We start from the raw sequence: 27,558 nt of genomic DNA, 5'->3' as shown, positions 1-27,558 counted from the left end.
AGTGGAGTAGAGGCTTGGCGGCAAGGCGAGGAGGAACGCTCGGAGGGGACATGTGGCTACTTAGGGTTTCTGGAATGATCCGTAAGATGTGGATAATGGGAAGATTTGAAACAACCAAAATTGAAACAAATGTTTCTAGAGGGCCACTAGGTGCCAGGCTCTGTGCTGAGTACTTACATGTTATCTCACTTAATCAGATACGATTATTATCCCCTTTTACAGTTGAGGAAACTGAGGCTTAGGGTCATATGGCTGCTTTGGGGGCTCAGCCTGGCTTTGAGGTGGGGAGACTGACCCGGAGCCCGTGCTCTTAGCCATCAGCCTGGCTCCATCCAGGATGGGTGAAGATCAGTTGGTACAAGGGCCATGGACCTGCGGAATTCTGTCTGTGGGTCTTGCAGTGGGCATCGTTGCTTCGCACCTCCCTGGAGGGGTGGCTGCCACTCCCCTGCGCCAAGCCCTGTGGGGCTGCCAAGAACCACCTTCTCCACTGGCAGCTCAAGCAGGCGCCGCTGGGACCAAGAGGAGCTGAATGGCAAGCTCATTCCGCGGGGTGGAGGGAGAGCGCCAGACTGACGTCCTGCGTAAATTGACTGACTACTGAGCTAACAAAACTATTGGAGGGAGTCCCTGAATATGGATGCTGCAAGCCAAGATGTACTCTTGTAGACACGCGAGAGGTGGAATGGGAACGGTGCTTCAGAGACCATGCATTTCTCTGGATTTGTCTATTACAACAAGAAAAAAAAAGGTGTGGGGTGGGTGGCCATGGAGAGGATAGTAAGTTGAATGATAAGGTTCCAGAAACTTCTGAAAATCTAGACTTAGCGTGTGAGAAACATAGACAATATACATGGATATCTCTTGGCTTGAGGTCTTTTTCCTGCCAGTTTGCAGGCATCTCAGCTTAGCAGACTTCCATGTCCTGACGACAGAGTGTAAGAGAGCAAGAATACTTGAGTTCTGTATTTGCTGTGTGACTCTGAGAAAGACACTTAACCTCTCTGAGCCAATGTTTTCTCAACTCTATAAAAGGCAATATTCATAATAGATACTCTATCAACCTCATAGACTAGGGAGAACAAATGCTAACGAGTAATAGTTACTGTTCTTATGTTTCTCTTATATCTCCGACAGTGCCAGCCCAGGGGTGGGCACAGGGAAGAGGCACTGTAAAGATCTCCTGAGGCACTTGTCTCACTAGACAAGACTGGGGTCAGGGGGGCAGTAAGATGCTCAAGGTCAAAGGGTAAGTACCAAGATGAATTAGGTTAAATGTTGATATAAGTCAGATGGATGTCATAAGCAATGACATAGTCAGTTTAGATCAGAAATTTATATAAATCTTGGAAACTTTAGAAGAATATGAAGTGATAACAAAATGGTACAGATGTAATATAATTAGATAAAATAAAGCCAAAAAATGCGCCTCTCAGAATGTGGATTATAACTTGGAGAACAGGAAAACAGATGCTAGAAAGTGTGGTAGAATGAAACCAAAAACACAGGCTTGGGAGTTGGGAGACCTAAGTTTCATTCCTAGTTTGGCCACAAATCAGTGAAATGGACTTGGAAAGTCTCTTAACTGATCTGACACGTTTCCTCATTCGTAAAGTGGAGTTATTTTTAATCTCCTCATTCGCTTTCCTCACCTGTAACCGTCTAACCCAGGGTTTTTCAAAGTGTGGGCTATGGTCCTTTAGGGAATTATGAATTCAATTTAGGAGATTAAGACCAGAATTTTAAAAAATGAAATAGAACAGAATAGAAGACAGAGTCTTCTATCACAAGTAGAAGACTACTTATTGCTTCATAAAAGTTTTGTTTCAGTGACATAGGTATGTGTATACTGGGGTGAATTATACATTATGTTTCTTATGATGGGTTGTGGTCAAACAAGTTTGAAAAACATAGCTCAAACACCCCCAGTGCTGCCAGGAAAGCACAGCTGTCTGCCTGCCTCAGTTTCCCCCTTTGCACTGTCTCTTCTATAACCTGATCCCTTTTGACTCTGCATGGAGATACCAAGGGCCAGAGGTCAGGCCCTTCCCTGCACACAGTCCCTCTCGCCCTGCCAGCAAGGAGCCAATAGAGGCTCAGGTGTTCATGAAGCAAGAATCGAGGTGCCAGATTTATCAAATAAAAAAACAAGCATCCAATTAGATGTGAATTTCAGATCTACAATGAATCATATTTTAATAGAAGTATGTCCCAAACACTGCATGAAACATACTCATACTAAAAAATGATTAGTTGTTTATCAGAAATTTAAATTTAACCAGACACCTGTATTTTATCCGGCAACCCTAAGTAAGTAATAAATAAAGAGCAAACAGGAGGGAAAGTTTCGAAAGTGTAAGATTTTTAAGTGCCCCAAACTACAAAACTTTGTGTTTTAATATGCTCATAAATTAACAGCTGTATTGTATTATGCAAATTTATGTTAAGTTATTCACTATGTCATCACGCTCCAATAAAAATTGTATATATGCACTACTAAACATAAAATAGATAGCTAGTGGGAAGCAGCCACATAGCACAGGGAGATCAGCTCAGTGCTTTGTGACCACCTAGAGGGGTGGGATAGGGAGGGTGGGAGGGAGACGCAAGAGGGAGGAGATATGGGGACATATGTATATGTATAACTGATTCACTTTGTTATAAAGCAGAAACTGACACACCATTGTAAAGCAATTATACTCCAATAAAGATGTTTAAAAAAAAAAACAGATGAGTGATAAAAAAAAAAAATTGCATTTAGAGAAAAATGACATCTTCTGATAAGAGTTTTGCTCTGCATTTTGGTGGCGCTGATTACCTTTGGCTTGCCCAAATGCCGCGGCCACAAACGCACAGAGCCAGGGTCTTTGTGAGTGACTCACTGAATTACTTACAGTCTGTCTTGAATCCTTAAAAACAACCCCAGTGAGTGACCTGTTGTCAGTTGTTGTTTTCCCTCCATTTTAATGCCTTTCAGAAGAAACACAGTTTGGTGGTGAAAAACAGGAGAGTACACCCTTGTCTTTCATCTAGAAGTTGGCAGTTTCCCACCGGTAAACACTGTGCATTGTGAAGGTTAGCTTGACTGGACAAGTGAGAAGGGAAAAAATTTGATTTTTGATCTCTGCCTTCACGTTTCTTGGTGAAGGGGAAAAAAGCAATTTCTGCTGTTTCCTTTCTACAGCATCACTGTAGAAGTGGCCACCAGTTGGCTAATTTCATATTCAGAGCATCATAGATATGTCTTATCTTCAGGCTGATTTGCTTAATTTTTAAACTGATGACCGTCATCCTCTTGAAAGCTCCTGGTATACCACCAGTTTTTGGTTTTTGTTTTAAGCATTTATAATTTGTTTTAAAAAATGTGGAATACTATTTGTGGATGAAATGCCCGTGTCTCTTCTGGAAAGTAGGGGCAAAATCTTGCTAAGGACACATTACATCCCCAAAGGGGTCCCGACAGCAGAAGCTTAGAGGAGGAAAGGGAGCCAGATGGCCTTCAGGAATCTTTGAAGATTGCCAGGCCAGGCTTGGAAGGCAGGCTGTTTGCAGCAGAAATTACGGGAGGAAGGCAGGTGAGGCCTCTACAATTTAAAAAGGACTCTTTGTTGATCCAGAAGAGAAAATACAGGCCCTGAGGAAGGACTCAAAAGTGGCGTGCTGGGGGTGTACTCTGCTTGCTCCCACATTGCAAATTCGAACTCTCCCTTCCCCAGCAGCGGCGGGTAGGGACAAGGGCACACCATCTACCCTCTGTCCTAGGAGAGGAGGACAGGCTATTAGAACACATGGAGACATGAGGATGGGCCTGGGAGTCAGGAAACCACACCCAAACAGCGTGGTCTTGGGTGGTCTCCTAATGTCCTTTGCCTCAGTTTCCTCATCTGCAAAATAAAGGGATTAGGTTGAATGACCTCTAAGTTTATTTTGATGTTAGCTTTCATTCATTCATTCAACTAACGTTGAACACCTACTGTATGCCCAGATGTGAGGACCAAGAGGACCCTGCACTCAGGGTGTCAACAGCTGAGCCTGTCTAGGGGTCAACAAGCAGAAGCATGTCCTTCTGCCTAAGAGGAGAAGGAGGAAGAAGAGGGGGAGGAGGAGGAGGGGATAGGATGTGAAATTACTTCCAAGGTTGCTGACTCCTGACTTTCTGAAAGTGACTAAGGAAAACAAATTCTAAGGGGGAAATCTGTTGTTTTTCTGGTCACTGGCTTTCCCAGTTGAAGAGGGAGAGGCCTCTAATGACCTAACATAGTCAACTAGGAAGTGCTGATTTCTAGAAACTTCTGTCCAAGAGGGAGCACCAGCAGAGGTGGCTTAAACCCACGGGCCAATTCTCACTTCAGCTGATTTGCATGGACGTGAATGGACTAACCAGAAGAAAGCCGCATTGCATCTCCAAGGCTTTTAAATTCATTGTAGGAAATAAGATTTGGAGGCATGGGTGATGTTTTCATCCTTATTCCAGTTGTAGAAAAGGAAAGCAAGTATGGACATTTAACAGGCTACTGTTTAGATGCCAGCAATGGACAGGATTTGTTTTGCTAGATTTCCTATCTCGCCAGAAATCTCATGGCGCCTAAGGAGGATGTTTGTCAGGATATTCACAGACTTTATTAAGTGGACTTGAAGCTAAAATTTGAGGGACAGGAAGAAATATTCTACTAGACATGGTGATAAATGACAGGATTGACATATGACTTATTCCCAAAGGAAGAAACTGTCTCTCTGAAACCCAAGGGACAGAATGAATAGAGGAATTCCTGATATGGTAGATTTTACATGGAAACAAATTTTTTTACATGGAAATATCAATAGAATTTTAAGACACCCAAGGGCATATGAGGAGAATATAAATTTGTCAAATGTTAAGTAAAAAGAAACCATACTTCTTGGCTTAGGGTTTTTTCCCTTTCTTTTGCTATGGATTTTTATTTTGTTTGATCTGTTTATTGGTTGTTGAAATAAATTAATCTGTTTGTTGTTTTTATGGTAAAGACAGACACATCTTGACTTACCAGGATTTCTTAGTTTCTCAGAGCCAAAGATCCAAGTAAAAAAAGCCATTATTCTGATAATGTCCTTAGGTACTTGGTGGCAGAGGACAGGGAGGGGACACCCTAGAGAGGGGGACTTTGGGGATTCCCCAACACCCTGACAGAGACCCGGCCGTCACAGTACTAGCAAAATGGTCATAAATGTGTCCCAAAGGTGTGCTGTGGCCAACCATTTGCTCTCATAGAACAATCTCCTGCAGATCAGGTGGTCATTCCCAAAACAGTGCCAAGGAACTCTGAGCCCATGGATCTGAGTTCACATCTGGGCTCTGCTTCCACCTTGAGCCAATCACTTAATCTCCAAGTTTCCCTTTCCTCATCTCTAAAGTGGGAAATATTTTCTATATTTAGAAAATATCGAATTGGCTGTTAGAGTTGCTTGGCCCAGCACCAGGCACAGAGCATGTGTTCAATGAATAGTAATTCTTCTTCTTCTTCTTTCCATCATAATTATTATCCGTATTAATCTATAGTGAACACTTGATCCCTAAGGAGCACTCCTGGATAAAACCAAGCTGGACGTGGGGTGTTTCTGTACCCGACCTTAACATAGCTCACATAAACAGCAGAGGGTTACAACTGGCCACAGGTCACAGACTGAGAGCGGGGAAGAGGGATGATAGCCCTGACACTGTACAAGGAATTCACAGAGATTCAAGCCCAGAAACAAAACCGCCAAATGGTAGGTACGTGTGTCATGGAACCTGAGACATTTCCATTAGACGCTTCTGGAAGATTTCTAATTAATGTAACATTCTTGGTTTGCAAGGGCCTATTTCTTTACAGAGTTAGGTCAGATTTATTTACCACATAAAATTTATGATGAATGATTATGGTGCTTCATAAATGTTTACTGTTTCGATGATGATGGTGGTGACCACCATCATTAGTATCTTTTAGGTCTACAAATCACTAATTTGCGGGCAGGCTGGGGAATCATTAAAGGAGCTTTTCAGGGAAAGGTGAGAGGATGGAGGAGGGGAAGGCCCAGGGCAGCCAGAAACACACCTCCTTCATTCAGAGATAAGATGTGGTCTGAGGGAACCTCCCTGGGGCTCAGTCCTCTTATCTGTAAGATGGAGAAATAGCCCCTCCCGCTCCTGGAGGTGGGGCACAGACCAGATGACCTCTTGGGTTTCTTTCAAACAAGCTGGTCTGCTGAGTGTTCCAGAGCAACCCCGTCGTGGGTCTCGTGGGTCTCGTGGGTCTCTCTGGGCAGGGCCTTTGTTTCTTGGCTCTCTGGATGGGCTGGATCTGAATGACAGAACAGTCACAGAAAACCCATTGCTTTCTGGTGACCTGATGAGTGAGTGACCTTCTAAAAAGCAAAAAGCAGCTGCAGTCATTATGCAGCGTATTTATAAAATTAGTCTTGTCCTTAATAATGCAAGCCAAGGTCACTATTAAAGTTAAGTTTGCGTATATACCTCATGGGAGTATGGCAATGGCTCTTCACCTGGCTGCATCTTAGAATCACCTGGGGGCTTTTAAAGAAGGGATGCCTGGGATTCATGGCAGGCCAACTACGTCAGAACCCCTGGGGTGGATCCCAGCAAGTGGGATTTTTGGTAAGTTCTCAAGGACGTGGGGATACCCCTGGCGGCTCTTGGGCCTTGATTTGCATGTGGGCCCTTGGTCTGAGCTGCCGCGTGGATGAGAGAAGGAACTGTGAGGAGGTCTCTAGTTGCCTGAAGTCAGATTCTGCACCGAGGTGGGCTGGGGTCTGCTCTCTAACCCCAGGCCTCAGCCCACTTCAGTCAGAGACTCTGGGAACTTGGGGAGGTCCTGCTCTGCGTGGTATCTGAGGGTAGCAGCGGCATGCGGCAGTGATGTCAGGGAGGGGTCAGGCAGGAAGAGCCTACTTCTGGGCGGAGGGCAGGCAGCACCTCTGCAGTCTCAGGATGCAGGGCTGTTCCCTGGCTCTTGACCATTTCCCAAGGACTTTCCTAAATCAAGATGCACATAGCTTCAGCAGCAGTTAACAGGTGGTTCCAGCCAGGAGAGCATCAAATCTGGCATCCAGTAGAGACCCAGGCAGAGGGAGGACAGTGCCCACCGTGGCACTAGGGATGGACAGACGGGGTCGGGGTGGGGTGGGGAGCAGGCTGGCAATGAGGCTGCCAGACAAACGTCTCAGATGCACATTTCATGCTCTTTACCAAAGAATACAGTGACAATGAACTACAAGGAAATGCAGCTAGTGAGAAATTCCAGGGTCATGGGACCCAAAGAGAAAGTCTGGGATGGCAGGAGGAGAACCTTCTACAATGAACGAGACAAGATCAGCTTCATGGAAAAGTGAGAAAAGCACCAAGAAGGGTGTCTGCAGAGGTAGAAAGCAGCCTGGGGGTACGATGTTCCTGCTTCAGGAATGTTCCTGCCTCGTAGGGTAAGCGTCCAGGGATGTATGAGCATCAGGGGAGAAGCTGTCCCCGTGCTCCTCATCTCGATTCTCTGGGCCATGAAGAAAGAATTCATAAACTCAGAGAACGGACCCTGAAAAAGCCACAACAAACCCAGGATCTTCCAGGAAAACGTATTATCCTCAAGGCCGAGAGCCAGGATGACAGGGCAAAGATGGTGCTGGCAAAGTTGGGCAGTGACGCTGTGTGCCCTGGGCAGTTGGCATGTTCTCAATGCCATGAATGTGTGGTGCAAACACAACTGCAAGCCACTCATCTCAGAAGGCAGCCCGGTAGCCCCTCTTTAGCGAAATGCTGGCGCCGTCATTGACCCTCCCCCCGAGGCGGGGCACACGGCATTGAGGAATAACTGCAGACTCATGAATGCTAGAGGCAGTGCTGAGAAGAACAGAGATTAACTGGCCAGAGATGTGGGCTCCAGTCCAGACTAGGCCCTTCCTAGTGTCTGACCTTTGACAAGTTGCTTATTTTCTGAATGCTTCTGTGATGGTTAGTCTTTTGTGCCTATTTGGTTAGGCCGTACTGCCCTGTTATTTAACCTAACACTGATCAATCCATTGACTTTAAGTAGATTACCTTTGATAATGGAAATGAGCCTCATCCAATCAGCTGAAGGCAAAAACTGAGGTTTCCTGGAGAAGAAATTCTGCCTCAAGGTTGCATGATTGAATTTTGCCCGAGTTTGCAGCCTGCTGGCCAGCCTTGCAGATGTTGGGCATGTTAGCCCTCACAATGGAAGGAGTCAACTCCTTAAAATCTCTCTCTTACCCCTTTTCTCTCTCCTATTGGTTCTGGTCCGCTGGAGATCCCTGACTTATACAGCCTGTCTTTTCCCATCATTTAAATGGGGATGGTGATAGTTGCTACTTCATAAAGTTATCGTGAGAATCAAGTTAACTTTTGTATGTAAAATATTCAGCTTAGGGCCTGGCATGTAAACATTCAGTCATCATCATCATCATCATCATCATCATCATCATCATTGTCATCACTGCCAGCAGAGAAGAGGTCTAGTCCTTTCACAGATAAGGAAACTGAGGCACAGAGAGGGGATGAGAGTAGAGGGAGCTATATATATAAACACCCGGGCACTGTGCCCAGAATCGTACATGGATTCACTCACTTAGGCCTCACGACAGCCTTATGAGCTACACACTGTTGCTATTCCCATTTTACAGATAGGAAAACTGAGGAACAAAGAGATTATGCCAGTCACCCATGTCACACTGCCAGTGAGTAGCAGCTCTATGCCCCCGTGTGGGCCCTTGGCAGGGCTGGGCCTGGCACTTTGGGGGGCAGTGCTCCTCGGTCAGAGAGAAGTCGAGGTTTGTCCAAGTGTGATTGATAGCCCCTCCCTAAGTGAGCGCTCCTTGGCTCGCCATCTGCCAGGTATCTCAGCAAGAGGCGATGCCTGTCCCCGGTAAGGGCTGAGAACCACCTTCAACGAGTGGGACCCCAAACACAGTGAATGACGGGGCAGGATACCTAGCTGTGCCATTTCCATGAAAAAGTTTGTCGAGAACCACCCTCCCGCCGGGCCTCCCTCCTTCTCAGCACTTGCACCAGTTTCTCGTGGAGCTGAAGTCCTTGCCTATCACTGAGGAGGTGAGGAGTTGATCCTCTTCCTTCCAGCCTTAAATTACTAATTAAAATGTATTGGAGACTAAGCCCATTGCAAAAAGAGCCTGGGTGGCTTTCTAAAGCTTCTTGTTCATAACCAGAGGGAGGTTGATTCTCTTCTCATCCTTCTAATAAGGATTCTTTGCGCAGGGTATCTGTCTTATGTTTTCCCCAGTTTGGTCCCAGCAGGGGGAGGCCAGTGGAGTTTAATTATATTCCTCCTATAGGGAACATTCAAGGAATGAGGTTTTGAAAAACAACTTGTGCTACCAAACAGAAGGAAAAAAAAATCAAATTAAGTGAGTGAGAAACAGGTGTTGCTTTTTGTGCCCTAGAGACCCAATCTAAATATTTAAATTTTAAAGACAGAATTCTAAGTGCTTAACTTCATAAACCTTACACATTGCAATTCATAGGGGAGTCAGACATTCTCTCTGATCTGGAATATTCCTATGCCTGGAGTAAGAGGCTCACGTGGTTGATATTGTCACATGTACCATATTCAGCTATAAACCATAATGCTGGGGGGGAAAAAAACATGGCACACAACAAAACAAAACGTAATGCTGTCCACAGTCCTGGGGCAAAACAGACTTACCAGAAAACTGAGAGTAAAGGGATTGTCTGGGCCACAGGCAAGCATTTTAGAAAGGTCTCTTTATCCTCTGCTGATTTCCCAGGTTTCCTTCCTCTCTCTGTCTCTGAGATGCCTGATGACAGACTATTAGTGAGCGTGGAAGTGGCCCCCTAGACAGAAACTATTAATTTGCTGATTGCTAGTGGACAAGTACCATGAACTGAGAGAGAAGTTGGACAAAGGCAAGTGGGTGGGCAATCAGCAGAGGCAGATTTCAACCCTCAGTGAGGAAGAGCTTCATCAAGGATAATGGGAGGATGATAGGTAGTGAGTTCTTTGCTCCTGGGAGCATTCAAGCAGAGTGGCATGCCCTTCTCTCAGATATTGGTCCAAGGCTGCCCTACATGGCCTCTAAAGTCTCCTTGGACCCTGAGGGCCCAGGTTCCCTCCTTTCCTTGGCATGACAGGTTCTGAGCCCCACGGGAGCCCTGTGGGAGCACGACTAGGTCTGTAGGGGCCTCGAGTGCCCTCTCACCTGCCCGCATCTCCCTCGGCAGTGCCTTCTCTCGCTGACTCTGGTCTGCTTCCTTCCTTCCAGTTTGCAGTAACCTCCCTACGACTCCCTCCCTCAAATTTGCTTTGAGTTAGTCTCCAGTTAGAAAAGGAGTGAACATTCATTCATTCGTCACCTATTTGCCGCAAGCCTCCTGTGTGCCAGGCACTGTTGGGGGCCCTGGGATACACCAGTGTGACAAGCAGAGTCTCTGCTCTCATGGGGCTAAGGTCCTAGTGGGGACTTGAGTACATCACCCCTCCCAAGAGCAGTGGCATTTAATAATGGATGTGTGTTGAAACAAAGGAAGCACCTCCTAATGGCGAAATTTGATGCCTAGTGATGGGTAGGTCTAAAAAGTCTATACATTTGCCCGGGATGTCACCATTCTGAGGTTCCTACGCCACCACTGGTCAACAGAGTCCAGTGAAGTTTTTTTAAAAGTATGTGTTTATTTGTTTATTCCAAAAGCCAATTGTTGGGAATAAAATGCATACTTTTGATGTCTTAAGAGCCCATAATGTGAGCAGTAGTTAAATAAATGAGCCATTCAGTTGAGAATCTAGCTCAATGCCAAGTGGACCCACAGAACACCAAGCTTCACCTGTGGAGTTCACTTTCCCAAGTTTATTTTCAATTCTTGCTTTTCTGGATTGATGTGAACCAACTCCACCAGCTTATTTGCTTTGCAAAGCCTGGCCCCTCTAGAGGCCCAGATATTGAATATAAAATACTCTGAGTCGCCACATGAAAGATACCAAATGTATGCTGATCGGTGTGCCCCATTCCCAGGGGGAACATCTCTTTGCAGGTCACCTCTCCTCTACCGAGACGGAACTGCTCTGCAGGGACTCAAGGGAGGGCGGGAGTTGGAGCATTAATTGCTAAAAATTCACAGCACTTCACAGTGCTGAAGTGCCACACTTGGTTAAGCCGGGTGGCCCAGAAGGCACACTTGCAAGTCCTTCCTGCTTCCAGCCAGCCTCCCACTTGACCACCCACAGTGCACCCATAGTGGGACATCACCGTGCAGTTACAGGCTTCTGGGATGGCCAGGGGCTCCCAAGTTGGCAGTGGGTCACGGGGTGGAGTGGGGAAGCTTCTGTGTCTCTCTGGATCCTAGAGCCAGAATAAGAATCGGGGAAAGAGAGAGAGCAAGAAGGCTAAATGGTGCTGCGAACATTGAAGAAGAGAGAAAACAGAGAAATGGGGTGGACGAGGAGGGAGAGGAAAGACAGCAAGAGGCCAGGGAGCTGCCCGGATCTCTGAGCTCTGGACAGCACAAGCCCTGGGGATGTGGCTGCCATTGCTGAAGCCCCTCGGGGCAGTTCAAAGTCAAGGCAGGTCAGTTTCCCCAGGGGTCACTGTGCCATGGGCTTTGAATGTCTCCAGCTAATGTGGAAGAGTTTGAGCCCTGGGTGGTGTGTGTATCTGAGAACTTTAAAACCGGGACCTCTGTCCCCCGTCCAGTTTGGCTGTTCACCTTGTTTTGGAGACTCTTGCATTGTCTAATGATGCGGCACAGAGATGCCTCCCATCCTGTCTTCCTTCTTCCTTCCCAGAATTGGTGCTTTGGAAGCAGTAGCCACAAATCTTAACTTCCAAGATGGAGGTCCAGGTACACACCAGAGAGGCCCCTCTTGTAGGCTGTCAAGACTTCCCTGCTCTGGTATTCGTTGTTGGGATGCCAGGGAAGGGTGAGAGAGTTTGCTTCTCTGGGTCAGACACTTCCAGAAAGAAGGACAGGAAGTGAGCAAGTTGGACACATTCCAGGGTCCCCCCACTGCAGCTCCTGCAGTACAGGTTTTGCTCTGGGCCCCCGGGGAGAGAGCATCAGGGAAGTTCTCTTTGACCATGGTGCTTTGACATGGCCTCTCAATTGACACCCAAAGCTGTCGTATACACCAAGGGCTCATTAGGGGTGCATATGATCTAGATGGAGCTCCCTGCCTGAAAGGTCCAGCCAGGTGGGTGCCTGTCGAATGTGATAGATCCCCAGTCTACATGTGAATCTGGAGAGAAGGCTTTGGTTGCCACTTTCATCTGCCTTGAAAACAACTTTAAATCAACTCAAAAGCTCCCCCCCAGATCCCCACCCCCGATTCCAGAGGACATTACAGTTGTCCCTTGAACAACACGGCTTTGAACAACACGGGTCCACTTATAAGCAGTTTTTTTCCAATAAATATTTTGGAAAAATTATTGGTGATTTGTGACAATTTGAAAAAACTTGCAAACCACGTAGCCTAGAAATATCAAAAAAATTAAGAAAAAGGTGTGTCACACATGCATGAAATATATGTAGATACTAGTCTATCCTGACATAGGCATAAAGGTGATATTTAATATAAAATTTTATAATGTGTTAGTTTTCTTACTGTTTTATAACTTTGCTTTCAAATAATTATATTACATACAGTATGCTTCTCTCATAATTGGAGAAACTATCAGCCTATCATCATGGGTCAGTGGTTTTTTTAAAAATGTAACTATGTTTCCAATACTATATTATGAATGTGGCTATTACTGTATGCCATACAAAATTTTATAATGATTAGTATATAGGCTAGGCTACCATAAAGCAAGCATATTGCTGCTTCTTCATTATCAATGCATGAATCATTATACCTGTAAATAAATATGAATTTCTTTTTAACATTATCTTTTCCTTTTTGATGTCTAGTGTTAGTAGCACCTGTAATATCTACAGTGTTTTGTATCATATAAGACAATATTGATGCAGGTACTGACAGATGATCCGTCTTGTAAACACACGAAGTAAGTTTACGGTGTTGATAAATACAGGACAGTATTGTAAATGTATTTTCTCTTCCTTATGATTTTCTTAACATTTTCTTTTCTCTAGCTTACTTTATTGTAAGAATACAGTGTATAATGTAACATACAAAATATATGTTAATTGACTGTTTATGTTATCCGTAAGGCTTCCAGTCAATAGTAGGATGAATTTGTTAGCCTACTATTACTTAGGCTAAGTAGTTAAGTTTTCAGGGAGTCAAAAGTTATATGCAGATTTTTGACTGTGCAGCAGGTTGGCACCCCTAACCCCCGTGTTGTTCAAGGGGCAACTGTATTTAAGGAAGCAAGATGATTTTAGGGTTATAGGCAATACACTTCAGAAGACACATCCAGGATTAATTCCTGCAACACTTTCTCTCTCACTCAGTCAAGTGAGAGTGACACCATTATTGTTGGAATAATTTTGAAACTGTTTTACTTTATTAACAAAAGGTAAATCATTGGCAGAACATCAGTACTTTAGCTATCATTAGAAATAAATACTTGCTACGTACGTCACAACGAAGGGAGATGCAGTCTTTAGGGTTTAGAACCTGGCTGCTCAGAGTGGGCCATGGAGTGGCAGCATCGGCGTCACCTGGGAACTTGTTGGAAATGCAGAGTCTCAGGCCCCACCCCGGACCTACTGCATCAGAACCTGCAGTTTAGCAAGATCCCCGGGGGATTCGTCTGTACTTTATATTTGGAGGCGTTCCACTCTGAGGCTGCTACTGCCGTCTATTGACCCTAACCTCACCGTGCCACTGTCCCAGTTCTCGTCTTTGTTTCACAGTTTGACTTCAGAGCTATAAGTTGTTCTTTGCTCCTATCTCTTGCTTTGTACCTCATTGCTTTGTGTTCTGTTGTACTATTATGGGATCTGTAGGAAAGGGAAGCTTCCAGAAGAACCACTAAGCCCTGTGTGTCTGGGTGATTGAATCAGGGGGCCAGCTGAGTGAACCCCTCCTAAACTGTCAGACAGCAGGGCCCCAGCAGACCTGGACATAGGGCAGGAAACCTTCTCAATGGGGAAAAACCCATTTCCAGTTTTTCACTTGAATCTTAAAATCAAATTTAAGATTGGCCTACTCCCTGTGAAAATGACCCTGAGTGGAATCCAAACTGGGAGACTTTTTTTTTCCATAGTGAGGATGAATTTGTGTTAAGATAGTCACAGTTTTTCCACCCAACCCTACCCCTGTGAAAAAGGACGTGTATTTGTGAAACAGCTGGCTGGGGCAAAATGACTCTGTGTGTGTGGGGGTGTGTGTGTGTGTGGGGGGGGGGGGTGTGTAGCCACAGAATATGCTTTTTTCCTTTGAGACCCTCTGGCTACTTCAAGGAACAAATCCTCAACCTTGCTCACATTAGCAGCATGAGCTAATCAGCTGAAATACCCAGCATAGAATGCTCTTTTATCCTTAAGAGAAAAAGTTGTATTTTAATTAGGTATTTATAATGGTTACAAAGCAGATCTTCAAGAGAAGGTTTAAGAATCTGGCCTTCCTTCTAAGGCATAACTGTGCTCAAATTATCCTAAAGAGACGCTGTATATCAATCTAGTCCAATTTGTGATAAATTTACAACTGGGTTCTGCACAGCAGATTTATAACAACAATTAAGCAGAAGGAAAATGGGTCATAAATTTTGGCTGCCATAGTCCGGCACCAAAGAGAAGGAAAGAGAATGGTTTAGCCAGATCAAAAGTCAATAATTTCAACATAAAGTGCTAAAGCTATAGCAAAAACAATTTATATGGAAAGAAGTTGTTGTTTTTTTTCCCTTCTCATCCTTTTCAAAATTAGATATTGGAGAACACAATGAAGCATCCATACTACAGAGGTCTTATTAAATAATTTGTGTGTTTTCTCAATTTTACAAGTGGTCCAAATGGTACAAATCTTTCCCCACTCCTCCACTATTGAAGGCACCTCCCCTTTAAGATGACTAAGGAAACACATGGGGAAAAAAAGAGTTCTCCATGAGATTGGTGACTTGAGAAAGAAAGTTTTGTGAAAGGAGGGGAGGCCAGACACAATTCCAAAGCCAGATGATTTGGGAGAAAACATACATGTTCTAGAAAGAAGCAGCCCTGAGGCATGCATTATAGACTGTATTATAGCTGTATTTTATACTGGAACAGAGATCTCTGCCCTGAAAGGAGAAAAGCAATCAAGGCCACTTGAGTCAAAAAGGGTGGTGAGAGATGGGGTATTACCACACTGAATGCGTGGGTTGTAAAGCATGTATCAAGATAATCCCCCATAGTGAAGGATGGCCTTGGAGTGTCCCTATATGTGCCCGAAGTTTAGTTCTGTTCAAGGAGAGCCCCTGAATTAGTGACCTCACCACCGACAATTTCCCGTCTTCACTGGTAAAGGATGCTATAAGGCCAACCACCAACCTGGGCATCACTCTAACCAACAAAGAAGCATTGGCTGGCTCTGTGGACATCACCAGACACTTGGTGTGAAGTGGCCACATCATTTACAAGAAGTACACATCATTTAGAAGTGCAAAAGAGCAGGCAGTACTAGTCACTGTTGGATTTATACCTTCAACTTTGGAAAGCTGGTTTTTACAAGTTCAGAGGAAAGGTGAGTGTGATTGCATAACACAGAATTTGAAAGTGGGAGCTTCTAATCTGGAGACCATGGATTCTATGTACATGGGTGGACACACTGTTTTCTGGCCACCCAGCAGCCACTCGCCCCACTTCTAGTAACAGGGGTTTGGGGACCCACTCCTCCTCCATTTGAGTCCTGAGTGGCTCCGGCGAGGCCCCTTCTGGGCACCGACTCCAGGGATGGGGAGTGACCCAGGTCTAAGCCAGTCAGAGCATCATATTCCCCTCAGCCCCGGTGATGGGATGGGAGGCAGGCGCATGACCCAGTCTCTATCAGTGAGATGCTGCGAGACTTTCACTGAGAACCCCCAGGACAGAGACTCTTCCTTCATGCTGGACCTGAACCAGCTCTCCACTGCCCCTATCCTCAGCCTATGAAAAGATGAGAGGGACTTAAGGAAAACGTATCAGAGCAAGGGGTCTTCAGCCTGGAGAAGAGTTCTCCTGTCCTGAGTCAAGGAGGTCGGGGGGTGCTCCAAAAGAACCGTTCCTAGAGAGACGAGGCAGCCACCTGAGCATGGCGGCCGCCTGCTGATGCAGCACGATTGTTCATTTGCCCTCTCTACCTATTTGAGCAAAGGAAAAGTAACTGGAGAGAGATGTCAGGGCACAGAGAGGGGACAGCAGAGGGAGTAGCCCCTGTTGGTGTGGCCAAGATGTGTGACTCCTGTGTGCCACTCAGATACTGCAAGGCATCATTGGTCAGCTCCAGCCATCTTGCCAGTACCCTGCTTAAGAGGGTTGGCTGCCACCAGGAGACCCCAGCACCCAGAAGCTGTGAGGCAGGAGCCCCTCCCTCATCAGGGAACTGTGGGGATGGGGTGGTCGCAGGAGTCAGCCCTCTGAATAACGCCTGCATCCGTCCGCTTCATACCAGAGGCCACATACTTTCATACCGCAGGGGAGGGGCTAAGAGAAGCCCCCTTTAGTCAGGATTTAGGGATCTGTTAGAAGCCCCACCCCTGGGAGGAGATGGGGTACAGGAGACACCAGGGAAGGAGAGGAAGGTGGGTGAAAGAACAGACCACACCCCCTCCCCCAGACAACTTCCTCAGGCCATAGGTCAGCCTGAGCTAAGGGGATGGAAGGGCATTGAACTGGATCTGAGACTGAAGTTTTAACCTGGACCAGACTGCTGAACTATTTAATGCCAAAGGAACAGAAACCTTTGTGATCTGTCCGAAGTATCATCAAGGAAAGGGGATGAGATTTGTCAGAGCATACTTAAAAGAAATAATTGGAAAAAACACAAAAGGATTCCATGTTCAGGATTCCATGTTCACTTAGTTCAGGCTGTTCAACATACTGGTTACACAGCTGTCTTGAGACCACTAGGGGAGATCCTGTCTAAGAACGGAGTGTGCCCAGCGTGACTGGAGCTGAGAGAGGGGGAGAGACAGCAACCTGGGTCTCAGTGACGGAGTTTGAACCCCTGTGTCAAGCCATACCTGAAGGCAACCTTACTCTGAAGTTTTCAGTTACGTGGGTCAATAAACTCTCTGAGCCAGCCTCGGTTGAGTTTTCTATTACTGTCAGCAGAAAGAGTCCTGATACAGTGCACATATACATACTTTTTCTTGGGGAGAAAGCATAGCTTTTGTTGGATTCTCTTAGGGCATTGCTAAAAAAAAAGGGTATGGCTCAGGGAAGAGAAACTCTAGAGCTCAAATCCAGTGACCTCATTGACAAATACAAGGGAAGACCATCTAATGAGATGTGCGGGGCTCTACAAGGATATCATGGAAGAACTAGGTCAGAACATCCTTGGGTGTAGGGTCTGGAGCCTGACTCTGGTATTAACTGGCACTCAGAAAATATTTGTTGAATGGAAACCAGCAGGAAAATTATCACAAGTCATCCTTTACATGCAAATTTTCAGGAATATTTTCAGGAAAATATCTAATGTGTGAACATCTAATCTGCATTTCCATGTTCTGACAGATGGCCCATATTAACAGAACTCTGGTTACAGTAAAAAAAGAAAAGAAAAGAAAAAAGAGAACCTGAAAATATTTATTGCGTGTGTACCACGTGCAAGGCTATACAACTTTTAACACTATTGTGACTACCAAATTTATTTTTTAAAAAGACCAGCTCTATATATTCCCATTTCTCAGAGACAGTCCCACCTGTTACCTAGAGAAATGAAACCCAGGGGCTTTCATGGCTGGGGCAGGGCTTTGGACCCTGAGAGTCCAAGGCTGTATTCTCAAGGTGGAATCAGGGACCACCTGCGTCAGAAATCACCTGGGATGTGTATTTAAAATACAGGTTCCTGGGCCCTGGCCCAGACTTACGGAATGAGAATCTCTGCGGGAAGGGCCCAGGACTCTGCATCTTAACAATCTTCCCAGATGATTTTATGTACACTGAAGTTTGAAAAACTTTACCTCCTGAAATCTGTTTATTTGCCCATGGGGTCTCAGTGCCTGGCAGCATTCTGCACAGCCCCATGGGAGGTCATTCTCTGGGGAAAGAAGCCCCCATCCTAGGCTGGGGGGGATTTGAAGGAGGCCAGGGTTTAGTGAGATCGTATCACCCCTCCTTGAGGTCAAGGTCAGTTTAGGCCATGTCAGAGGTAAGGGGTTGTGTGCGTGAGGGCCTCTGAACGAAGGCCTATGGAAACCCTCCCTGTGTAGGTGAACATAAGCAGACGGAATTACAGTGTAGCTGGTGGGACAGACTCCTGGAGCCCCAAGCTCTGTGAATGACACCACACATTCTAGACTTGATTAAGTGCTGCCTTCTGTTGCCCTGGAGAATTTCATTTGGAAGGAGGGATTGTTGTCATAGACATAACTTATTGTTTTATTTGGCAATTAAATTCCCTGAAGGTGAGGACCATGACTTCTACCTCTCAGAGCTGTTGTCTCCTCTCCAACCCACTACCATGTCCACTACATGGCTGACCACTCTCTAGATGCTTTAAACGTCTGCAGTTTGACCTGCCTTCTGGTTTATTTGAGACCAGGGGGCTAAATTCCCTCTCCTGCCTTGACCGCCTTCCTGGGATAGCTGTCGGAGCTTCCTCTGGGAGGTCGCTCTCCCAAGTTCTGCAGACATCTGACTTGGGTACAGTTGACTCTGGGGGTGGGATTGATTGACTGAAGCCCATCCACGCCCCCATTCCCCTGGCCACAATAGTCTGTTCAGGAATGGGCAGTGACTTAAGCATTCTGACCCGAGTGAACCTGATGACTCCTGCTGAGAATTTGGGGTCACAGGCTCTCTTCTCCATTGGTTATGAGCAAGGAAACCTGTAGTCCCAAGTGTTCTTAGCAGGCTGCTTGGGGCTTCAAGAGGAGGACACAACTGAGAATGGGACCAGTATGAAGGAAGCACAACCAAGAAGTGGGGAGAAACTAGGACCTGAGCCTATCTTTGAGCCTTGATAAAGATTTGCTTGAAGCCATATCTACCCCTAAGCTGCTCAATGATCTGTATTAATAAGTACCTCCCTCCTTTGTGTGTGTGTATTTAAATCATTTGGGGTTGGGGTTTTGTTTCCTGCCCTAACTGCATCCTAATGTACCTTCAGCTCCTCTTATTTCTCTTGCAGTAATGTACCCCAATCATCTTTGGCCCTTCCTCCTTTACCTCCTCAACTGAAAAAAACCCACAACTACCTATGAAATAGGATGAGATGGGTGGTGGAAGTAGGTAGTAGGGTTAATGGATTCATGGCTTGTTGAGACTCCATGCCCAAAGAATATTGATTAATAGATCAATGTTAACCTGGAGGGAAGACCTGTCCTGCTCAACATTTTTTAATCAATGACTTGGATGAAATAGGAGACATGCTTAGCAAGTCTCAGATGACACAGAGCTGGAGGAATTGCTAATATGACAGATGAAAGAATCAAGATTCAAAATTATTTTGGCTGACTTGAGCAATAATAAGGATAAATCTAAACTCTTGCACCTACGCTCAGAAAATCAATGGTCCAAGCAGTGGACTGGGGACACCTGGCTTGGCGGATGTCATAACGTCACAGAACTTGAAGTGGACCGTAAGCTCGTGGTGAGCCAGAAGTTGAGGCAATTAGTAACACAGGTAGTGCAGTTTTCAAAAGAAAGGCTCACCTTGTATCTACTTTCCCCAGTGGGATAAAGAAGTGGAATTTCCTGGGAAGCAGTTTTCAGCTCAATATATGAAAAAAATTTCTGACGGTTCCAATAACGGAATAGGCCTCCTCCCAACACTGTGAATGTAATAGTCATTACATCAGAATGTACTAGAAAGATTTCTATTATGGTGGTCTTCCTTTTAAATTTATTTTTTTTTTATTTTTGGTTGCGTTGGGTCTTCCTTGCTGCGCACCGGCCTTCTCTAGTTGTGGCGAGCGGGGGCTACTCTTCACTGCGGTGCGCGGGCTTCTCACTGCGGTGGCCTCTCTTGTTGTGGACCACGGGCTCTAGGCGCACGGGCTCAGTAGTTGTGGCGCATGGGCTTAGTTGCTCCACGGCATGTGGGATCCTCCCAGACCAGGGCTCGAACCCATGTCCCCTGCATTGGCAGGCGGACTCCCAAGCACTGCGCCAACAGGGAAGCCCCGGTGGTCTTCCTTTTAAAGCACAGAGTTTTTAAATGACTTTCTTTAACCACTCATAAGTCAAAGCAGTACACACATAAGCACCCAGAAAAAAAAAGTAGCCGAGCTCAGCACCTTTGGAAGCTTGCTTCCAGCCCAGCAAAGAGCAGCCCCATCTAGAAGGAATATCCAGAATCTGGACTCGGCCCCGTTTCACATCACTCCATTCACAGACCTATTCCTCCGCACTCACCCCATCTCCATTCCGGCTTTGACTTGGCCCATTCTTAGGCCTGCTTCTGCCTTCTACTTGGCTCCATTTTCTGGCTCACATCCACCTCCCTGAGCATGGAGACTCCATCGACAGAGCACTGGGAAACCAGGCCTCCTTCCCCATCCCTGATCTTTGACCCTGACTGCCTGGGACTCTGCAGCGTCTCTGAGCCAGGCTTGGTTTCATGGACCACCCCAGACCATGAAGGCATGGGACAATTTTTCTTTTCTTTTTTTCTTTTTCCCTGTTGTTCTGAGCACTCCATTTTACTTGTTAACCCAGAGAGATGGAGAAGGTGGGCCATGGCACCCTTATAAACTTAGAATGTGATTTTAGCAAGACGGTTATCAAAAATAAGTGTCACTTCTATGAACACACAATCACATGGACAACTGCACTCACATGTTTCTCGCTGAAGTGGTCCACCTCTCTCAGAAGCTTCTTTTGGCAGTCAGGGTTGGTGGCCAGGAGGTAGGTGGCGAAAGAGAGAGTGTTGGTGATGATCTCGTAGCCAGCGATGAGGAAGATGAAGGCCTGGCCCACGACCTCATCCACAGTCAAAGGCTTGGACAGGAGTCTGGGCTGGTGGTGCTGGGAAGGGTTCACTGTGCATTCAGTGGCAGAGAAGACTTGTCTGACCATGTCAAAGTTCTCCACGCCCACGGAGGTGGTGGAATGTCGGGCATCCAGGACCATTTGGAGGAAATCTCTCCGCCTCTAAGGAACAAAAGAAGAAAGCACATATTTTGGCCTTAGAGTCACATAAGAGAGGCTTCTTGGAGCACAAAAGAAGATGTGCACACGCGGCTTTTATTTATTTATTAAAAATTTCTTTAAAATTTATTATTCTTATGGAGGTAGCATTGGTTTATAACATTATATAGGTTTCATGTGTAGGACACTATATTTCCACTTCTTTTTTTTTTGGCTGCACAGCATGTGGGATCTTAGTTCCCCAACCAGGGATCGAACCCACACCCCCTGCAGTGGAAGCACGGAATCTTAACCACTGGACTGCCAGGGAAGTCCACATGCAGCTTTTAAAGAGCTCGATAGGAACGAGGATTTTCATTGCAGGGTTGTCTGAGCTGGAGAGAACCTGGAGCCCCCCTGCCTATCCCTCACCGCGGCACTGGTTCAGAGACTCGCGCAGCCAGCAGCAGGCTGTGATGCTGCCATTACAGAGGATGAGGCTCTGCTCTATCTGGGCTGAGTCAGGAAGATGTTAAGCCACCTCGGTTAGTGAAAAGAGCAAGTTGCAGAACAGTATGCATAGTAGGATCTCACTTCTGTAAGAACAGCACCTGGACAGTATCTTTCATTATGTTTGTCCATGCATAGGAAATGTTTAGCAATATCCGTACCCCACAGTTCACAGTGAGCTGGGAGCTGGGAAAACCAGGGGGGCTTTTATTTTTTTTACTTTATCCGTGTTTGTATTGTTGGCTGGTTCGTTTTTCCAGCAAAAAAGCAACTGAAGCATCATCTGGATTTAAATCAAAGCACGTGCTCCACTGTTCCCTTCCCCACCATCCAGGGCTTACTTCTGCGCCATGTTTTTCTCACAGCAGGGAGTTAACAGGGCCTGGGGGCGGGGGAGGGAACTAGCTTTGGTAAAGCCTGTCTTTAAAGTCTCCAGTCTGTGTTTTGCATCCCTTAGCCTAGCCTCCCCCTGTGGGTCCTTTTTATCCTCAGTCATCTCCTACCCCATTTAAGTGGTTAGAGGTTTCTTACCATTTTCCCCTACCTTCCTTATCAGCAATCTGCATAGTCTTTATATTTTTACTACCGCTAATTGTAACAATGGAAGTGTTTACGTGTTGCTTTAGGGTTGACAAAGTGTGTACCTGGCACATCCCATCTTTGAACAGCTCTTTGATGTGATGAGTGACAACCAATATGTTACTCTTTTCTGAAGTTTTTGGGACTCAACAGCATAAGGGAGAACATTAGAACCACCAACAGAAAAAATGATAATTTCAGAGTACTTTACTTGTATCATTTTCTCAACCCGTTGGCTTCTGAATTCCTATTGCATTAATAATCTATGTCACACACATTAGCATCTGTTAAGGTGGTTGTTATGTCACGTGGGGTTGCTTGCGTCTCCAGGGCAGGATCCTGCACCACCCCACTCGCAAACCATGCCTGTACTGTGCCGCGCACATGTTAGGTATGCAATAAATAACTCCACACATAAACATGCAATGCCCTAAGTGCATTTTGAGGAAGGCTGTGTTGGATTTGCTCGCAACTGCATGCTACTTGGAGCAGGAACCTTGGAGACATGAGACATTTGCAGCTCTAGTGCTTCCCAGCTTTGTGACCTTGGAAGGTGTCTGCTGAGCTTCCAGAAGGGCTCCCAGCTAAGCCTGTGGGTGGCAAGAACCTTGAGACTTAGGAGGGAAGGCCTCGGCGTCCTGCCAGCCTGCTCGGGTGGGCATGGCTGAGAGAATGGCCCTTTCCACCCTAGCCCCACTCATTCTGCTTCCCAAATGGCATCCCCAAGGGCTGGCTTTCCACCAGCTGCCTTCCTGTTGCCTGGTCAACATCTGGGACCCTAACCCTGGTCCCAGGGCAGGACACGATGGCACGCGTGGGAGGCGAGCATCCTCTGCTCTCTCGTCTCCTGGATGCTAGCTGGGGACCCCAGAGGATCCCCGGGCTCTCTCTTGGCTGGCATGTTTGAAACTCCTCGGGTGCGGTACAGTTGTGGTCCCCGAGGCTTGCTTGTGGCTTTGCTGGAGTCATGTGGGGGCAGTGATGGGAGGGAGGGCACAGGCACATCCACACTGTTGGATTTTCCCCGTGGCAGAGCTGCAGCTGGCAACCTTTCCTCTCATCCCAGCTCAGCCAGGCTGCTTCAGGGCTATGGAGCCTTATAGAAATCTGTCTTAACCTCCAGCTCCAGAGGCCAGAGGAAAGGGCTGCTCTCTGGGGCCTGTGCGCTGGAGAGGAGCATTAGTGTAGATGGGTTTCTTTTATTTGCACTGCATCACGGAGGCTATTTGAACACTGCCCATTTAGGACTGCAACAGTGCTGGTTTATGGTTATATCCAAGAAAAATATGCACCCTGATAGATGTAGGTGTCTAATCCACCCATCGGCCAGAGCTTAGAAAAATATTTACCTTTTAACATCTGTGCTGCATTTTCCACTGAGCAAACACACATCTGCTTGATGGAATGTCTACAGAGTTTAGATGGGTTTAAAGCAAGTTTTCTTAGTAACCATATAGCTCTGTCTTGACACGGGCAGTCCTGGATTTGTGGTTGGGAGGTTTTTCTCAGATCAACTCATTGTTTGAAATAAATAGCTCTCGAGTTTATAAAAGGAAAAGCTTGAGGCAATACCAGTAATTGGATCTTTAATAACCCCTCACCTCTTAGTAAGCTATTTGGTGCAACAGTGTTAGAATTTTCAGCCTGATTCTATAACCAGTGGGTTTCAGGCTGGGGGCGGGGTGTGTGACAAACCCCACATGCGTGAGGGAGGACCTTCACCGCAATACTAAGGTTTGAAAATGGGACTTCCCTTGCCACTCCTTCCCCAGGCTCCATCCTCACCCTGGAGAGGCATGAACCTGGATGAGAACAGTCTGTCCTTTTAGACGGCAGAGCTGGGCCAGGGACACCAGGGAGCTGATTCTTCTCATACCTCTAAGGGCGGCAGGTTGAGTTCTCAGTGGTTTGGGCCAAAGGGCTGTGAGCTTGTCTGCACCTGTGAGCTTCCCTCACCTTCTGGCCTAGGACGCCTTTGCTGCACAGTATCCAGAAAGTGAAGCCGGGCAGGACGAGGCTGTGCCTGAGGCTGCTCCATGCATCCGGCCACTAACTGACCCCTGATCTCATGCTCGGCTAATGCTGCAACACTGGACCTCCGTCCCCCGCCTTGGTGATCCCCCCTGAGCCTCCCAGTCTTTGAGAAAACACGCTAAAGCTACATCTGACACAAGTCAGTTCAGGAAGAGACATTTCAGCCTTGTTTTTTCCTTTTAAGCAATTTCCTTGACTGCAGTAAGGCCCATAAAGAATAGCATTATACATGCATGAGCATATGCAATATTGAAATTATTTTCCTTAACACTGACAATTCCTATTTCTGTTCTCAGCCAAGTTCAGTCAACAAATATTTACTCGATTCCTACTGTGAGCCAAGCATAGGGCAAGTCTTCAAGGAGGAAAGAAATTTCTAGGTCTCAGCGAAGGCCCTCAACCACGCATTTTGCAGCAATGCCCTCCACGCAGAAAGGGAATGTGGGGCTGGTGACAGCTGCCTGAACTCCCCTCTAATGACCATGCTGTTTGTGCCGTAAAGCTCCATCTTGCTGTTTTTCAATGTAAAGAATACACTGATGAAAAGCACGTGGGCAAATATACCTAGAAAATTCTCTGAGGCTGCCCGTAACCTGTGCCGGGAGTGATGCTTGAAATAGGGAGGCCCGTGAGCTTGGGGGAGGACAGCTTTAATTCTACTCCCCTGGGTCAGAGTGTGGACAAACTGCTCTGGGCTTCTCCCCACCGCCCTTCCTGCTTGCTTTCACCTTTCTCTCCTTATTTACCCCTCCTCACCGCCCCGCCTCGGCTGCCCCGGCAAGCTCTAAGTGGTAGGCCACTGAGGGACAGCATGGCGTGGGGGTGTGGGGTTGGGACAGGAGGGAGAGAAAACAGACAGCGATGCCAACTTAGCTTCTATTCCATTTCGATGCTGTGTCCTATTAAAATACGTTACCTCTTCTGCTTGCTGGTCTCGCAAGGCAATCACATTCCTGATGAGTTTGTTAAAAAAGCCATTCAGTTCATCTCGGTTCTTATTGGGCAAAATCCGGGCCAGTGGGACCATTATGGATGGAAATGATACTTGAAAGAGAAAAACAAAAGTGGCATTGAAAAGGGGGTGAGAATAAACCAGGGCTATTAGATGCCTGTTGCCAGGAAGCAAACCCTGGCCTTGAATTAGTCTTTTGAAGGCCTGTCTTCCCCTCTGAACCGCCGCTGCTCAGAGCAGGGTTCTATCTTATTCTACCTCGGGACTCCTCACCCTTCCTTGCACATAGTAAGCACTTGATAAACGTCTGTACAGTTGCATCCCCACTTCCATCTGCCCCTCAAGTCTCATGCTTATAAGTTAATTTCCCAGGTCCTAGAGATGAGGGTCCAAGGTCTTTGTATTTCATCAGGAAAGAACAACTTGTAGGCCATGTTTCAAGTCTTAGCAAGTGGTAGAAGCTGATCTACTTTCTTAACTTTCTGGTCATTTGCATTTTTTTTCCCTTTGGATCATTTTCCCCAGAGCTGCCACCTGCATTGTTTCTAAGAGCTGCCACTGCAGCTGCTGACAAGGATGCTGGCCTCGTCCCCTGTGGGCACATCCCTTACCGTGCCATGTGCACCCTATGCCCTTGCCACCATGCCCTGGGCATGACAAGCCTCCATGACGAGGCTCCCTGGGTCAGGGACACTTGTCGCCTCCTGGATGGTAGCCTGGCCGTGGGCCAAGCCCGTCTCTGGGGAGCTCAGCTCAGTTCAGCTCCTCAGCATTCACAGTGGGCCTACTGTGCACAGGCATGTGTGGGAGCCCGGGGGAGAGGACCCTAAAGGATCCACGCAGGTCTCAGGATGCTCTGGCCCTTTTCAACAGCGGGAGCCTGAACCAAAATGACACAGCAGGGCTTGGAGGGGCAGCAACCATGGAACAGCGGACCCACCTGCCCTGCAGGGCGCTCCATGGTTGATGGCAAGGGCATTTCCCTGGAGTGCAGAGGGTGAGGGGGAAGGATGAGGCTGCTTTGACCCCCAGAGCGACAACTCCTACAACGTCAGTGCAGAGCCGATGGAGGTGACAGGGGCTTCCACAGAAATTGACTCAGAAATGGCAATGAAACTAACCAAGGAATGAATAGAATTTACCAGCCCAGCAGAATGGTTAGGAATTATGGCAATAATCAATAACCATAATAACAACACTTCATTGCTTCCATAAAAGCAAGAAGATACCGGAATTGGCCAGAGGGTAAAAACTCACTTCTAAAACAGAAATAAGATGAATGGACTGGTCTCCACGGCATTCGGTAATCTGCTAGTCACCCGTCACATATGATTTCTAATTCTCTATGCGTTGGCTTCAAGCAGAGAAGTGTTCTAAGGAGGAATTTGCTGGGGGTGAGAAACATGCCCTAGAAAATGAAAGGTTTGGGTTCCAGTCTTGGCTCTGCCTTTTTTTTTTTTAAAAGATTGATTGATTGATTGATTGATTGATTGATTGCTATGTTGGGTCTTCGTTTCTGTGCTAGGGCTTTCTCTAGTTGCGGCAAGCGGGGGCCACTCCTCATCGCGGTGCGCAGGCCTCTCACTATCGTGGCCTCTCTTGTTGCGGAGCACAGGCTCCAGACGCGCAGTCTCAGTAGTTGTGGCTCACGGGCCCAGCTGCTCCGCGGTATGTGGGATCTTCCCAGACCAGGGCTCGAACCCGTGTCCCCTGCACTGGCAAGCAGATTCTCAACCACTGCGCCACCAGGGAAGCCCGGCTCTGCCTTTCTAAGCCTCAGTTTTCTCATCTGTAAAGTGGGGAGGAGAATGCCTTCCTGATGGGGTGAAAACCAGCACTAACAGAGGCGATGCAGGCGAAGCACTCAGCCCCGTGCACGGCGGCCATGCTCACTAAGGCAGTGACGAGCCAGGCCAGGGCCACCTGTGCTGATAATAAGTGGCGCCAGACTGGTACAGAGGCGCCTGGGCGGCTCCAGGAAAACAGGGGCTCTGCAGGGCAGACTCCACAGGGCGACTCTCAGAGACACCCTGAGTACCCTTTCCAGGTGGCAGGGGCTGAGCCCCGAAGCTGCCTGGGGCCACCGGGGTGTCACGGGGTCTGCCCAACTTGCCCAATTTACCCCCCCTCCGCAGGAGCTGTACTTACAGATTAAAACCAGGATAGGTCTGGGGATGGAGGATGCAAAGAAGCGCCGGCAGTGCTTCACGAAGGGGTGCCCGGGAGCCTTCTGGGAGTTCACCTGGGTGCCAAAGGCGACACTGGCAACTATATCTGTGGTGTAGCAGCAGTAGCACCTATGGAAGAGAGAACAGTTTGTGTT

At 46.9% G+C, this 27,558-nt stretch overlaps 1 protein-coding gene across 2 annotated transcripts in view; it reads right to left on the bottom strand.

Moving 5' to 3' along the window:
* The window catches only part of TBXAS1 (thromboxane A synthase 1), a 149,499-nt gene that overhangs the window by 29,534 nt on the left and 92,407 nt on the right, over window positions 1–27,558 (bottom strand). For both annotated transcript variants that reach the window (XM_061198097.1, XM_061198099.1), the window contains 3 exons: window positions 27,384–27,532; window positions 25,200–25,327; window positions 20,870–21,184 (listed from right to left, as the gene is read on the bottom strand). In XM_061198097.1, coding sequence (XP_061054080.1) covers window positions 20,870–21,184; window positions 25,200–25,327; window positions 27,384–27,532 — 592 coding nt within the window. The remainder of the gene's footprint in view (window positions 1–20,869; window positions 21,185–25,199; window positions 25,328–27,383; window positions 27,533–27,558) is intronic.

This window comes from Eubalaena glacialis, chromosome 8, assembly GCF_028564815.1.
Source record: "Eubalaena glacialis isolate mEubGla1 chromosome 8, mEubGla1.1.hap2.+ XY, whole genome shotgun sequence".
NCBI classification, from domain to species: domain Eukaryota; kingdom Metazoa; phylum Chordata; class Mammalia; order Artiodactyla; family Balaenidae; genus Eubalaena; species Eubalaena glacialis.
The sequence above is the reverse complement of the archived record's forward strand: the minus strand, read 5'-3'. Positions and strand labels throughout refer to the sequence as shown.